The following is a 16,507-nucleotide window of genomic DNA, read 5'->3' on the forward strand; positions in this document are numbered from 1 at the left end:
TTTGACAAAAGATTCAAAACTAAAATCCCACAGCACACTAACTAGAGTTTCTAGGGTACATGGCACAAAGGGAAACGGGGATTGACAATGCTGAGGAATCAGGTGGAAATCTGTGCTTGTCCCGAGAATGAGATCACCTTCCCCACAGGGTGCAAGAATAGAACTTTAAAAATTTAAATTCGGCCTGTACCTTTGCAGGTCAGGAGTTTTCTAAAGTGACTCAAAGTAGAGCTGGGGCCCTGGGAAGTAAATGAAGAAGCTTTTAATATTACAGCTCAATTATGTAAAATACTGTACACTGTAAAAGGCCTAGAAAACTAGAGCTTCAAGTCATATTTTAAAAAAGCCATTAAGCTTAATTGAAAAACCAAGTATAGAGTACAAAACTGCCACAAGGGCCACGGCGAACCCGTGGCGTCGGGAGCCCAAGTCCTCTGCAGCCACGGTCGGTGGAAACGTCCTGTTGACCTGCTGTGTGGACACAGCCTGTTCAGCCTGAGGTGGGGTGGGGGCTCCATTTGGGCCCCTTGTCACTTGGGTATTGAACTGGAACAGGCTGCAGAGGAACGAGCGGGCATGAAGGATTAAGTTGGACATCTCCGCTAACCCCCAGCTTTCAGCCTCTGGGTATTGGTACTTCCTAGGAGCTGCTTCGGGTTCTTGTAAGTTCACTTGTGAAACACTCCACGGTAGGCCCTGACAGCTTGATCTAATGGTGGCGGTTCCTCTAGCCCTCTCAGGTACTACGGTCTGCAGAGAGAAAAAAAGATGGTAAGTGAAGTTTCACAGCTCAGGTTTATCCACCTAAAGCTGCACAAACTGAAGTCAAGCTTAACCCTTCAGAGGACAAGACACCAAATACTAGGAAACCTGTGAATGGACTTGGTAGGAGAATCCAGACTCTACAGGTAGAAGAGCCAAGTCATTCTTCTCCAAGGTCTTAACTGAGCTCTGGGAAAACGTTTTCTGCTGACAAATGGTAGAACAGGAAACAGAATACCTCTTATTTCACTGTGTGCTGTAGACGAGCCATTCAGCTGGCCTTCTCTCACGATCCCTGCTGAACGGAACACACATAAGTATCAGACAATATGACCGAACAGCTAAAACTCAGCAACAGGAAAGCAGCCAACTAAAGGGAGGTGAAAAAATAACTAAAGGGAGGTGAAAGCACGTGGTCTGACTGAGGATGGAATTATTCCTAACGCACAGCTAGGCAGGGGCATAACCAGGTTCATCTTCACACTGTTGTACTAGATGACAGGGAAGCACTGAGGGCCCTGAGTGCACTAACACTCCTTGTGCAAAAACAAGTGTGTCCCTAACTAGTCCAGAAGGCCATGTTTAGGTAAAGCTACTCCAGCCGGGGAGGACAGGAAGCAGCATGCAAGGGGGCAAATCCAACCAAGCAGAAGAGGGACCAGTAGCTGAGCTAACCCCCCAGAACGGGCTTAGAGCCTTGCTGTCTGATACAGTGCCGCTGGCCACACATGCTGTTTAGTTCTAAATTAAAACCTGTGCTCCTCGGGGACTTCCCTGGAGGTCCAGCGGTTAGGATTCTGCACTTCCACTGCGGGGGGTGGGGGTGGGGGGTGGGTTCGATCTCTGGCTGGAGAACTGAGATTCCACAAGCGGCATGGTGTGGCCAAAAAGGAAAAAAGTCTGTTCCTCAGTCACACTTAACTACACTTCAAAACTCAATGGCCGCGTGTGGCTTGTGGTTACAGTACTGGACAGAGATGATAGACTACTTCAGGCAGCGCAGAAAATTTCTGCTGGACAGCACTGGAATAATGTGTAGGAAGAAGCTTAAAACTGAATACACGGGAGAAAAGGATAGACAAACACGGACAGCTGGAGTGGAAATAAGCGAGAGCGCTCAAACACACAAATTGGGACTCCCCTCTTGGAAAACACTAGAGCAGTATTTATCAGCCATAAAATGTTACCTCTGACCTAGTAATTATACAGAGAATCCAGCCTATGGAAATTACTGGCAAAAGGAAAAACTCCAGGGATGAAGATGTGTTCACTGCAACAGTGCTTACAGTAGAAAAAAACCTAGATATTGCCTAATACAGGGGAATAATTAGGTAACTGTGACAGTGGGTTATAACACAGTCTTTTACTGGCTATGAAGACTGCAGCCATGTGGGGAGATGTATGATATATATCACTGAATTTAAAAAGTACCAGGACTGTATATAGATTTTGTTTACAACCATGAGGAAATGCACAAGGAAAACTCAATTTATACCAAAGTAACTGCTTTTGTGATAGTAGTGAATTATAAAAGAATTACCTTCTTTTCCCCATTACTTGATTTTCCTGAAATAAATGTACTTGCAGCCTACAAAATCTTTCAACCTAAGTAATTTTCACTATGCAAAAGTTTGGACACAGCACAGTGCCCGGTACAAAGCAAGAGCTCAGGTTTATAAAACAAAGGCAGTGAAAGACCTCTGACCTCTCATTGGTATTTATCTATAGACTCAAAAAGTAACTGTGGATGGAAGGTAAATTTGACTTGAAGTGCTTTTAACCTAAAACTGCTCTGCTAGATTTCAGATCACAAACTTCAGCTGACCATTCTAATTAAAGCCCCTGGCCACACAGAAAATCCTTGATGTTTAACAATTCACAATACCCTAATGAGTGGTACGGAGAAGGCAATGGCAACCCACTCCAGTACTCTTGCCTGCAAAATCCCATGGATGGAGGAGCCTGGTGAGCTGCAGTCCATGAGGTCGCTAGGAGTCGGACACGACTGAGCGACTTCACTTTCACTTTACACTTTCATGCACTGGAGAAGGAAATGGCGACCCACTCCAGTGTTCTTGCTTTGAGAATCCCAGGGACGGGGGAGCCTGGTGGGCTCCCGTCTATGGGGTCACACAGAGTTGGACACGACAGAAGCAGCTTAGCAGCAGCAGCAGCAGCAGCAGCAATGAGTGATAACTTCATGGGGAGTCGCTCTGCTAGGAAGCCCAGGCAGCTAAGGACAATCTGTGCAGCTTCACAATACTTCTGATGACTTTTGTCAATAAAAGACTTAGTGTAGGAAGAGCTGTCCGGTGGGATTTTGTTCTCTTCCACGTTAGCATATTCCTTGGCTAGAAGATCTCCAGAACACAGATCAAAAGAACAACGTATGTACTCCTTGCCCAGTGGAAAAGCCTACTGAGAGTCCCACCTATGGGCAAACGGTAGAAGAATCTGGAATATCGAAGGACAGCAAAAAACATCACCAAGAAACATCGGCAAACTGCTTTCACAAAAAAGATAAATTGGAAAACTTCCTTTTTTAAGGGTTTTTAAAAGTCTTCGGTGAAAAGGATAGACTTAGTTTTCAAAATGTTTAGTTATGGTGATGCCTTTTACAAATCTTGTTCCATCAAAACAGAGCCATGGATAATTAGTTTGTGGAATGTCTCATCACAGGAGAATCCCATTGCATAGGACAAGTTCTCTCTATATTAAACTACCCATCCTTTAAGAGGCCCCTACTGCAAGGAGATCCAGCCAGTCCATTTGAAGGAGATCAGCCCTGGGATTTCTTTGGAAGGAATGATGCTAAAGCTGAAGCTCCAGTACTTTGGCCACCTCATGCGAAGAGTTGACTCATTGGAAAAGACTCTGATGCTGGGAGGGATTGGGGGCAGGAGGAGAAGGGGACGACAGAGGATGAGATGGCTGGATGGCATCACTGACTCGATGGACCGGAGTCTGAGTGAACTCCGGGAGTTGGTGACAGACAGGGAGGCCTGTCGTGCTGCGATTCATGGGGTCGCAAAGAGTCGGACATGACTGAGCGACTGAACTGAACTGAAGATGCATTCAGATTGACCATGAAAATGCATATTAGCAAATAACTTTTCAAGAACATACTCTACATAACAGCAGCAAAGTTTCTTTGGAACTGTGTGCTGAGTCAGAATGGGCATACCTTGGGGCTCGGCTTTATTCAAACTAAGGTTTTAAAAAGCATTCTCCGATTTAGCGATACCAAAAAGTTTTGCATTTGCTACGCTGTTTGGCAGCTTGCCTGGAGCCATTAGTAAATGGAAACTTTTAACTGCATTTGGCTTTCTGGTTAGAATTGAGAGGTAAAATGTCAAGTGAATGGTACTCCTAACTTGACTGTAATGCCACCACAACAGTTTCCACATAACATTTTTGCAGCGTTTTTCCTGTTTATAAAGACAAAGCATAATCGTAAAAAATAGGATTTTCATATTTCATAATGTAGGAAAAAATATTTTTTAAAAAAACATTAACTCCTACTGCATAGAGATAATCACAGTTAATTTTCTAAGCATCATGCCAGGCATTTCTCTATGTTATTGTTTAGTCGCTCAGTCATGTCCAACTGTTTGCAACCCCATGGACTGTAGCCCATCAGGTGCCTCTGTCCATGGGATCTCCCAGGCAAGAATACTGGAGTGGGTTGCCATTTCCTCCTACAAAGGATCTTCCCGACCTAAGGGTCGAACCAGCATCTTCTGCATTGGCAGGTGGATTCTTTTTTTTTTTTTTGCAAGTGGATTCTTTATGGCACCAGAGAAGCCATAAAGCACACCAAACAAAAACAGAAAGCATCTACAATCTTGTATGCCAGGGAAGTAAAGAAGTGAAGTGAAGTTGCTCAGTCGTATCCGACTCTTTGCGACCCCATGGACTGCAGCCTACTACGCTCCTCTGTCCATGGGATTTTCCAGGCAAGAGTACTGGAGTCGGTTGCCATTTCCTTCTCCAGAGGATCTTCCTGACCCAGGGATCGAACCCAGGTCTTCCACACTGTAGGCAGACACTTTACCATCTGTATGCCAGGGACTGGGATATAAAAATGCATTTTACAACCTGCATTTTATTTTTTCCACTCAGAATATTATCTCTGACATTATTTTGGGCAGTAAAAGCATTTTTTATTTTATGTCTTCATATGTATTTAATATTTAATCAATTAATAAAGGGTGTATTTATAGAAACACCTATTTTCTGGAACATTTTAGGTTGCTTCCAATTTTTGCCATTTATCTACAACCCTGATTACATCCCCACACCTATATCTTTGTGCAACGTGTCGTATAATTGTATAACTGTCCAGTGATCCCCTTTAGGAGAAATTTCTAAGATAGATTTTATCAAAAGGGATTTCTGGGTCAAAAGTTTTAAAATTTTGAACATATTCCAAATTTACCCTTCAGAAAAGTTGTACTAACTTTACCTTCCCACCAAAATTACACAAATATATTTTTTTTCCTCACAGCCTTAGCCAAAAGGGAGTTACCATTCTCCCCTATTTTTCAAATCTAAATTCTTTCTTTTTTAAAATTTATTATTTTTTGGGGGGGAGAAATATCAATAACCTCAGATATACAGATGACACCACCCTTATGGCAGAAAGTGAAGAAGAACTAAAGAGCCTCTTGATGAAAGTGAAAGAGGAGAGTGAAAAAGTTGGCTTAAAGCTCAACATTCAGAAAACTAAGATCGTGGAATCTGGTCCCATCACTTCATGGCAAATAGATGGGGCAACAGTAGAAACAGTGGCTGACTATTTTTTTGGGCTCCAAAATCACTGCAGATGGTAACTGCAGCCATGAAATTAAAAGATGCTTACTCCTTGGAAGGAAAGTTATGACCAACCTAGACAGCATATTACAAAGCAGAGACATTACTTTGTCAACAAAGGTCCATCTAGTCAAGGCTATGGTTTTTCCAGTAGTCATGTATGGATGTGAGAGTGGGACTATAAAGAAAGCTGAGTGCCGAAGAATTAATGCTTTTGAACTGTGGTGTTGGAGAAGACTCTTGGGAGTCCCTTGGACTGCAAGGAGATCCAACCAGTCCATCCTAAAGGAAATCAGTCCTGGGTGTTCATTGGAAGGACTGATGTTGAAGCTGAAACTCCAATACTTTGGCCACCTGATGCAAAGAGCTGACTCATTTGAAAAGACCCTGATGTTGGAAAAGATGGAAGGCAGGAGAAGAAGGGGATGAGATGGTTGGATGGCATCACCAACTCAATGGACATGGGTTTGGGTAAACTCTGGGAGTTGGTGATGGACAGGGAGGCCTGGCGTGCTGCAGTCCATGGGATCGCAGAGTCGGACATGACTGAGCGACAGAACTGAACTGCCCTGGGTCTTTGTTGCAGTGCACGGGCTCCAGGCTTAGTTGCCCCTCGGCATGTGGGATCTTAGTTCTCCGACCAGGCATCGAACCCACATCCCTTGCACTGGAAGGTGCATTCTTAACCACTGGACTACCAGAGAAGTCCCTGAAATCTACATTTCAATCGCATTTCACTGATTAGTCTAATCTGAAAACTAACCATGATCTCCCTTCATCATCTGGTTAGGATTATATTCTGCATCTTGGTAATGACCTGACCCACCACACACACATAACAGGCTGAAGAACAGCTGCCCTCCAACCCCTGTTAGTCTCCAAACGCAACTTACCTGACCTTCCTCTCGTGGAGATCTCACATGTCAGTCGTTTGAAATATTCTGGAAGGTCAGCATAGTCATTTCCATAGGAGATGACCTTAATCCCTTTGTCCAGCATGTTTTCTCGAAGCTTCTTGAATTCATCCACATCTCCTCTCCGAACTAGCATGAAATGTTCTAAGTCAGATTTATGCTTGATGGCCTCCAGAAAAAGGGCCTGGAAAGTGGTGTCATCCACAGTCCAGCCGCAGCCCAGGAAGAGGAAAGACTTGTTCTCATAGAGCTTCTGAATCTCTCTCTGGTAGGAAGAGAAGCAACATGTAAATCGCACTGTGAAGACAGGTCCGAAACGGAAGAATCAACGGGGCCGCAGCTGCTCATCGAGCAGACTGTGGTGACCAGTGAACCGGGATCAAGAGCCAGAGGACAGACCCTCCCATGAAGGAGTACGACCTTCTCACTGTCTACTGCTGCAACTTGATGACTCTTCTCAAACTGTGTCTTTACCTGGCATTCTCCTGCAGGGTCTCTATTCAGGGTCTCACGGGTCTACATCATAGCTTATTTTTTAGATCTGTGTGCCCAGAGGCCGTTAAGGCAATCAGTAGTCTTCAATGTATTTTACTCTTTCTGTTTCCTTGACCATATCTACTTTTTCTGCTTTACAGACTGGGCCATGAATAAGCAGAGCATCCCATCACCAGAGCTGCTCAAAGAAAGCCTGACCCTCAGAACACTAATGAACATGTGTATACACTTTTAAGACATTTTTTAAAGAGTGGTTTGATATGGACCATTTTTAAAGTCTTTTATTGAATTTGTTACAACATTGTTTCATTTTATGTTTTGGTGTTTTGGCCGCAAGGCATGTGGGATTTTAGATCCTCGACCAGGGATCCAACCCGAGCCCCTGCATTGGATGGCCAAGGCCTAACCACTGAACTGCCAGGGAAGTCCCTGTGCGTATACATTTATACATACAGGTATGTACACATAGATCACACATACTACATGTGTCTAAAGTATTAGAAATGATTTTGCTTAAGGGATCACTCAGTGTCAGTTAAAGATAGAAGCTGTAACAGATGTCAGGGAAAGAACGGGTGACAAAAAGTCCCCTTGTGCTTTAAAAAACATCACATTTTCTTGGTCTTTTTTCACAAAGCTTCCACTTTATTACCCTATTCAAATTAAAAAAAATTTTTTTCCAGTGATCAGTAAGTGAGTAAGTATGATGAGTCAATACAAAGCCACCACCATTTATATAAAAACTCTTTACTCTAGTAGTAACTGGTCAGTGAAAAACTGCACAAATTAGTCTTGGCATAGAGAGAGGGTTACTAATACCATGTATGTGTGTCTGTGAGTGCTCAGTTGCTCAACTGTGCCAGACTCTGTGAACCCAGCCAGGCTCCTCTGTCCATGGGATTTCCCAGGCAAGAATTACTGGACTTGAGTTGCCATTTTCTTCTCCAGGGATTTTCCCGACCCAGGGACTGAACCCGTGTCTCCTGTGCTCCTTGCACTGGCAGGCAGATTCTTTCCCACTGTGTCACCTGGGGAGATAATACCATGTATAGAAAATGACGAATACAAATATATATTCTTTGTATGTGAAGATGCTGCCAGTTAACAGTGCCAACTGCTGGCTGTCAATCAAGAACAAAGTAAAACCAAAAGGCCTAACACCTGAAGAGATGTCTGACATTTCTCAAGGTGGCACACACGTCCACAAGCTAAGAAGCACAGAAAAGAATGCTTGGCCTTCCAATGTTAACTGATGAAAAGAAACTGTTAACCCTGGAAGCTCAGTGGTATGTTCAGAAGGCTCCTAGGAAGACTTCCCCAAAAGCAGCTAGGCCAGCACCACTTACCATAACTTCAGTATTCCTGAGCACATTCTGATAACCAGCTGGGTGAAGGACAATGCCACTCGGGTTGGTGTAGACCCCATGGATGTGTAAGACGCTCAGCTTCCGCTTCTCCTGAGCCCACTCAAGGACCTGCACAACATAAACACAGCTTAACCAGGAGGGCAGGGCTGAGCATCTGCTTCAAGGTCCCAGTGGGCAAGACAGTCTTCTGAGGACCAGGCTTCTGACACAACTCTCCAGCTTCATGATATCACAGGGCAAGAATGTGGCCTTCGTACTTCAGGCATGATTGTTAGGAATGACGGCAAGTCTGGTTATTTCTCTTGCAAAGAAAGAATCAAAAGTCAGAATCTGTCATCATCTGCAGAAATCATACGGGCTCTTTCCACTGGTGATACACAGGACAGCCACGGATGGCCCTTTCAGTACGGATCCCCAAGACGTCAAGCCTTGTAACGACTCCCTGGTCTAGTCCCCTTTCACATTTACTCCAGGCTCAGCCATATGGCTGGCTTTAGAAAACGGGGCATAAGCAAACAGGAGAAGAAACCTGGAAAACCTTGGCACAATGCGCCTTCTCTTTTGCTGCTTTTGGAACCCAGCTTCCATGTGAAGTAGTCTGACGGCCCAGCCAACAGCCCGTCCCAACAGACACACAAGCAAGGTTATCTCACACCACCCAGTCTGGCCACGAGAGGACCACAGTCACGTGGGCAGCCAAAAAAACCAGCAGAATGGCCCAGCGGAGCCCATCAGCCCAGCTCAGGTGTCAACTTCACATTGTCATGGGCAAATAAAGCGTTGTTTTAAACCACAAAGTTTTCAGGGTGATTTCTTGTGCAGCAATTGATAAGTAGTAAAAGAATCACGTCAGTCACCTGCGAGTTACCTAAGAGGCCACCAAGGAAGAATGACCACTTAGATGCCAATGGTAAGGACCAACCAGGTCCCATGGTTTCCATTTTCCAAAGGACTTGAGACAGTATAAATTTGTTTTTATAACATTCTAGAGAAATAAGGTATGGATTAGGGAAAAAGGAGGCACAGAGATTTAGAATCATTAAGTATTACTAGGCTCTATTCTGACTACCAGTCAGTGGCTTTAACCCTTTAACTTCAATACTGCCCCTAATGGGGACTAACTACAAAAGCAAATCTTGAGACTCCAGGATGAAAATGAGAAGGAAAATTTCAAGTCTGATAGATATCCTTAACTTTATTTTTTGGCTGCACCTCGCAGCATGTGGGATCTTAGTCCCCTTACCAGGGACTGAACCTGCACTCTCTGTGATGAAAGCGTGGGTTCTTAACCACTCGACCACCAGGGAAGTCCAGGAAATCCTTAACTTAAGAGAGACCCTTATGTGTCTGATGCTGGTCATGATCTTCAGAGATTATGTCAGAAACAGGATGGAAGTTGTTTCTTACCATTCATTTTTAAATTTCATTCAATCGTTTATTCATTGACAAAATATTTACTGACCACCTACTAGTATGTGCCAACTTTCTTACGCACCAGGGTGAGAAGGGCTGACGTGGTCCCTGTCCAAATAGAGGTGCTATTCCTCTAGGGCAGACAACAACCCAAGATGAAAATGGAAAGTTACGACATGTACTCCATTGAAAAACTGAATCCAAAAATAAGGGTGGGTCCCTTTTAAATTAGGGTGGTCAGAGAAGACCTCTTGGAGGAAGTGATTCACAAGTGGAGTCTTCCAGGTGAAGAAGGAGCAGGCCGTACAAAGCATGGGGGCAGCAGGAGGAAAGCACTCCAGCCAGACACATCCAGTCTCCAGAGCACCATTTCTCTGGACTGGATTTCCTTTTACAACCTGACTTCAAGGCCAGCAAAACCACAAAACTGGTATTACAGCCCCTGCTCTGGCCAGGGCAGTGCTATGACGATGAGTGCCAATGGGGGAAATCATTGGTTTGTCCCAACTCTGCTTAGATGGGCTCTAAGTGGGACACAAAGGCAGCTTCCCAGGAAAACAAAGTATACAAGTAAAATTACACAGACTGCAGGGCAGGACAAGTGAGACCCAGTGGAGATTCATAATTCTTTTTTTTTTTCCTCCCCTTCAGTCATTAAATCTCGGACATCTTTTTATGGCAATGAAAACATTTCCTTTCATGGCTTCGGTGTATTTCATCAATCAATTTAATGGTGTCATCTACAGACTCTCCTGTAGATGTGGTGCTAGATTTCCAATTGCAAGCCCTAGCGACCACTGCAATACCAGCCTTCTCTCATTAGACGACAGAGGTGGGCATCTGTAACTTCATTACTATGAGAGATGACTCAGGTATAGTACGGGCTACATAAAAAATGTCTGCTGAGGTGTCCTTTAAATATTAACCTCATCAGCTGTCACCTGGCCTGAAACTTGATTGTCAAACATCAGAAAGCAGTTTTTGTACATTTCCAGCAGATGCCATGAAGAATCTGTCCTAACAGAAAAACTAAATCAATACCACACCCACCTGATATTATCAAATGTTAACCATTTAGATCTTACAGTTCAAGTGGCTTCCTATCATCCTGCTTTAAAATTGGGTGAAACTGTCCAAACTCACAGAACTGAACACATTTAAGATCTGTGCTCTTTACTGTACACTGATTTAATCTGAAAAAGCAACAATCCAACCAGGGATAAGAGTCTCCCTCTCTACCTTTCTATGAACAGAGTGCTATACAACATCCCAGCCAGAAAACAGTCATTTCTGATGAGGAGTCAATCTGCTGGCCGGAAGACGAGACAAGCTAGGCCTTTCCTGTTTACCTTCTTCTCATCGGTAAGGTCAAGGGATTCCAGCTGTTTGCCCTGATCTGCCGCATACAGTTCCAGGAGATTGTCAAAGTTTGTAGTTAATACCAGGGCTCCGTTTTCCATCAGGTGGAGAACTGACTGAAGTAGCTGCTTTCCAGAATCTTCCATCTTTGACTCCAAGTCATCAAATACTTCATATAAACAGTCCTTGAAAAATGTGGATCGGACATTACTAGTACGCTGGGGAGGGATATAAAAGGGAAAAGTTAGTTCTAGGCATTTTGGTAGGTCATTTGTTTTCCTTAAATAATAGCAACTTTTTGACAAGTACTTTGCACTTTAAGGTAAAATACTTGTCTCCCTTACAGAGTGGATAGGGTACGTGCCAAGTGCCAACACAGCACTTAGTCCGTATCAAGTGACCCAGACTATTACATCATATGCAAAGCAGCATATACTCTGTAAATAGGCATATTTATGAATGAAGACAGTGGGCATGGCTAGGAGAGGTGACTGTTAACAGACTAGAGGAAAGCTGAGGAAGAAAACAGCACCAACCACCCTTTAAACAGGCCTCAGGTCAGAAGACAACGCTTTCTGTTAAACTTTCCTTTTCCAGGGAATAAACACTAGACAGCTCTCAAGGTGGTCTAACATGTCTTTTTCTAATCCCAGGTGCTTTTTACAGATGCTGATGGATAAAGGACAAGTGGTTTAGCTTCTCCGTGCCTGTTTTTCCCTAGTATAATCCAGCAACTTGTTTACAAGTCTTCCAGGAAGAATACTTATTATATAATAAAAGGTTTCCAAAAACCTGCATTTTGCAACTAGTAAAAATACCAAACACTAATCAGTTCTGAACACACTCCTTATTTTTTAACATATAGTTCATTTAAATAACTGCCTTCCCAGCTTTGTTTTGAATACATGTAAAATCTCTGAGGGCTAGTGAGGAAACAGAATATCAATCTCAAGTGAGAAGTTGGCTTTCTAACTTAAAAGGCCAAGCAATCCCTGGGACGAAAGGAATCTGAAACAGGGAAGTAGCTATGTAATGTGCTATAATAAATATCTGATCTGTATCTTATTCCTACAACACCATTCCTTAGATAACATCTAAGCAGAGAATCAGTTCTTAAAAGGCCCCATTATTCCTCGTTCAAACTCCAAGTAACTGCAGCTAGCTGCTAGATAGCAGACAGCAATAATCTTTCTGTTAATCCTCAAAGCAGCCCCTTACCTTCCTGGTTTCACCTGTATACCGTCCTAATAGCACTGTGCTCCAATAAAGATCTGGTTCCACGGAACCAGGTACACAGATTCATAAAACATACTTCAATTTGCCAAATGTACCTCCTATTTTTCAAAGTGTTTTATAAAAATCACCCATTTGTTCATTGTATCTGCCAAATAAAGGGTGAATTACTTGCGCAGGAGAAACACGAGAGCGCAGAAGGGAAGCCTGCCTCTGCTGGTGCTGATGCAGCCGGGAGTCCATCTGGTCCTGCTGGTCACTGTTCTGACCCTGTTGTCAGTGGCTCAGCCACTTTCCAGGGCTAACTGGATGGCAGAGCCCACAGTTTATGCGGCTAAGGACGTGGGTCACAGTTTTCAACTTTCGCTCATTCTCTTTACGTGTCACGTTTTTCAACTTTCGCTCATTCTCTTATATCGTGGCATAAATTATTACATCACATATTAGCAGCCCATGAACAACCAACGGGGGACTCTAATACTCAGAATTAATGACCTGATCAGAAATAAACTCTAGTTACTGAATTTTACTATGTACAAGGGAAAGTGAAAGCATTAGTCGCTCAGTCGTGTCTGACTCTGCGACCCCATGGTCTGCAGCCTGCTAGGCTTCTCTGTCCACGGAATTCTCCAGGCAAGAACACTGGAGTGGGCAGCCATTCCCTCCTCCAGGGGATCGAATGTGGATCTCCTGCATTGCAGGCGGATTCTTTACCGTCTGAACCACCAGGGAAGTCCCAAGTCAACTACTAATGAACGTCATGCACTTTTCTCAATTTGTTATTAAAAAATCAATGCCCCTTTAATGTCTATCAAAATTACAGTCCATTTATCCTACAATCTTGCAATCTCATTTCTGGGAATATATCCCACAGATGTAATGACAATCAAATAAAATGATTTCTGTAACATTATCACTGCTCTGTTATCTGGGACAGTAAAAGACTGGAAACCAGCCAAGAATCCATATACAGGAAACCGGTACGGAAAGACCCGGGACACACTCTTAGCTAAGACAGACAAATGCAGATCAGCATGTCTAGAGTGCTACCTGCTGACATGGCGGTGGAAGCAGTGAGGTAAGAATAAATAGAATCCTATTTGCTTGTTTTCACAGAAAGAAACACTGGAACGATACTCGAGACAGTGGTGACCCACAGAAGGCAAGTCTGGGGAAAGGAGGTGGACAAAGCTGTGGACGCGAGTGAGATGCCATAATGGCTGTTAAATCTTTTTCGCCATTTTGATTTCTGCAATGTGTGTAAACAGTACCCATTCAGAAAACCAAACTATGTTTAAAATGAAACAATACAGTGACTTTAAGAACTGCCCTGTTGCCTCTTATACCTTCATTTTGTACTCTGATGTGCGCGTGTGCGCGCGCACACACACACACACACACACACACAGTTAAACAAGGTAATCCAGCATCAATTTAATCATTATACAGACAGAAACAGCTGGATATGCAATCAGGTGAGCATGGGCGTGGATATACTTCCCTGCTTCTAAGAAAAGAAATACAAAAGGTTAAAGCCTGGAAAGAAAAATCATGAGTCACATATTTTAGCTGACTATCTTTGGGTCCTACTTCTTTTGGTTATTACATTTTGCATCCCAACACAGAGAGGAAGGAAAGCAGCTACCGGAGAAGCACCAATTCCCTCAGACTCGGAGTGAATCGCTTCTCTCTTCCAACAGGTGACCCTGGAACTCAATTTCCCAACAGTGGCCTCTCTAAGTAAAGACAAAGGAATGAAAACAAATAAGGAGGTTCCGTGATCAAAAGGAAACGCTGAACTCCCACACACGTTTATGGACATTTTCTCACTCATTTAAAACAGTGGACCACATCCAAGGTTGCTTCATTTCCTCCTACCCTGTAACTCTCATTCTTCCGATCCAAGACATAGTAAAAAACAACGCAAAAAGGTTATTAACATTTACTGTGCATTATACTATGTACCAGACACTTCACATACAGAAAATGTTCTCACGTATTTTTCAAGTGGGATAAGTAACATCATTCCAGTTTTACAGGAGCAAAAATAGATTCTGAGACATTAAACAATGTGCCCAGGATCCCGGTGCCTTTAAATGACAGTCTTTCTGCTCCTGAAATCCAAGGTCTTTGCAATGTCATGTCCCAAACTGTAAGAAACTGGCTCAGTGGAGAGGCCTTTTTGCCTTGTCATATTACTATTGTTTGTTAAGATTCTTAAAAAAAAACCAAAAAACCCTCCAAAATCGAAAAAAGGACATTTTCAGAGACACACAAAAGTAAAAAAAAAAAAAAAAAAGAGAGAATACACCTCTCCCGTAACCATCATCTGATTTAAACAATCATCACCCACGGCCAATCCTGCTTAACCTAAACTCCCCTCACCATAACCCTAGCCCCCTTCGCTGAAATTTTTCCAAGCATCATATCATTCAGATACTTCACAGTTTCCTAAAAGATAAGGATTCCTGCTGACATATAAAAAAGTCTGCAATACCACTATCACAACTTAAAAAATGCAATAATACCAATTCCTCAGCAGCAAGTACTCAGTGTTCATATTTCCCCAAATGCGTATATGTGAGTTTCTTACATATCTCCTATTAGATTGGTTTTCAAGATGCGGCCTATTGATACTGTGGATCCCTAAGATTCCTTAAGAGGTCTGCAAAGTCAAAATTATTTTCATAACAATATGAAGGTGATACTTGTCTTTTAAAAGTATGTTGATATTTGCATTGATGGTACAAAAGCAATGAGCTTCCCTTGTGGCTCAACTGGTAAAGAATCCACCTGCAATGCAGGAAACCTGGGTTCAATCCCTGGGCTGGGAAGATTCCCTAGAGAGGGGAAATACCCACTCCAGTATTCTGACCTGGAAAATTCCATGGACTGTATAGTCCATGGTGTCGCAAAGAGTCAGACACGACTGAGCGACTTTCACTTTCGCAAAAGCAATGAAAGGCAGAACTGCTGGTGTCTTGGTGTGACTCAGGACTCATGGAACCCAGCTTGCTAGTTATCAGTGTTCTTCACTACCAAAGACTTACAGTAAGAGAAGAATGCCAGTTGCACTTAAGAACGCCCTTAATAAAGCAGTAAACATTATTAGCTGTATTAAACACGGACCCTGGAGCACGTCCTCCTAATATTCTGTGTAAAGAACAAGAAGTACACACGAAGCACTTCTGCAGACTGGAGTCTGATGTGGGTCTTGAGGCAAAACACTGGTGACTATTTTCAGTTTTAAGCTGAACTAGCCACCTTTTGTCATCAAATCTCATTTTTACTTAAAAGAATGACTGGCAGACAAACCATGATTATTCAGATTTGAGTACTCTGACCATTTTTGCAAAAATAAATGAAGTGAGCCTGTCATTTCGAGGAGACACAACCCAATGATTGATGCCATTGCTGCCAAAGATAAAAGCTGAGTTTTCCAGCAAGAATCAGGTTTCTAGAAAATGTTTACCTGCCACCACGAGCATGACAGCTTCCAAATACCTTTGTGATAGGACTGACAGTGATTTTAAAGGATGCATTTTTTTGTATGTTATAATGAAATGGGTCAAATTCTAGAATAAGAAGATTCTTCTAAATGCAAAATGGATCATGGAGCCTAACGCATCAGAGTAAGGGAAGTTCAGATTCTATATCACCACTGACATGGCTATAATCTGACTTTCAGATTCCTTATGGCTATTAATCTCCAGGAAGCCATCACTTACAAAATTTTGGTGTAGTTATCAACAATGAATATCTACAGTTATCCAAAAAGAGTATTAAAATACTTTCCTCTTTTCCAAGTGTGTACCTGTGAGACCTCACTTTTTTCACAGTTATACCAAACACACCAAACTGACTACATTAAGCAGATGTGAGGGTGTGTTTCCTATTAGGCCAAACACTGAAGAGATTTGCAAAATGTAAAACAATACCACTCTTCTCACTAATTTATTATTCTTTTTAACTAATTTATTTTTGTTTTGAAAAATATTGTTGTGTTTCATAAACATGTTATTTATGTTAGCATATAACAGGTTTATTATTATTTTTAAGAGAATTTACTATTTTTTCAATTTCTCAGTTTTAATTTCTAACAGTGAATATGAAAGAGATATAATCAATCCAGCGAAACAAAAAGCTGTTTTG

At 42.6% G+C, this 16,507-nt stretch overlaps 1 protein-coding gene across 6 annotated transcripts in view; it reads right to left on the minus strand.

Moving 5' to 3' along the window:
• Positions 1 to 265: 265 nt before the first annotated feature.
• The window catches only part of FAM118B (family with sequence similarity 118 member B), a 48,122-nt gene continuing 31,880 nt past the window's right edge, over positions 266 to 16,507 (minus strand). The window contains exons 4-8 of one of the 6 annotated variants that reach the window (XM_068978168.1): positions 11,113 to 11,340; positions 8,330 to 8,458; positions 6,473 to 6,753; positions 1,001 to 1,057; positions 266 to 750 (exon numbers count right to left, since the gene is read on the minus strand). In XM_068978168.1, the coding sequence (XP_068834269.1) occupies positions 1,009 to 1,057; positions 6,473 to 6,753; positions 8,330 to 8,458; positions 11,113 to 11,340 (687 nt within the window). In that variant the 3' untranslated portion in view covers positions 266 to 750; positions 1,001 to 1,008. Of the gene's footprint in view, positions 1,061 to 6,467; positions 6,754 to 8,329; positions 8,459 to 11,112; positions 11,341 to 16,507 lie in introns of all 6 variants that reach the window. The other 5 variants (XM_068978167.1, XM_068978166.1, XM_068978164.1 and 2 more) reach the window with 5 other exon arrangements.

The sequence above is a fragment of the Capricornis sumatraensis genome, chromosome 8, assembly GCF_032405125.1.
Source record: "Capricornis sumatraensis isolate serow.1 chromosome 8, serow.2, whole genome shotgun sequence".
NCBI lineage: Eukaryota > Metazoa > Chordata > Mammalia > Artiodactyla > Bovidae > Capricornis > Capricornis sumatraensis.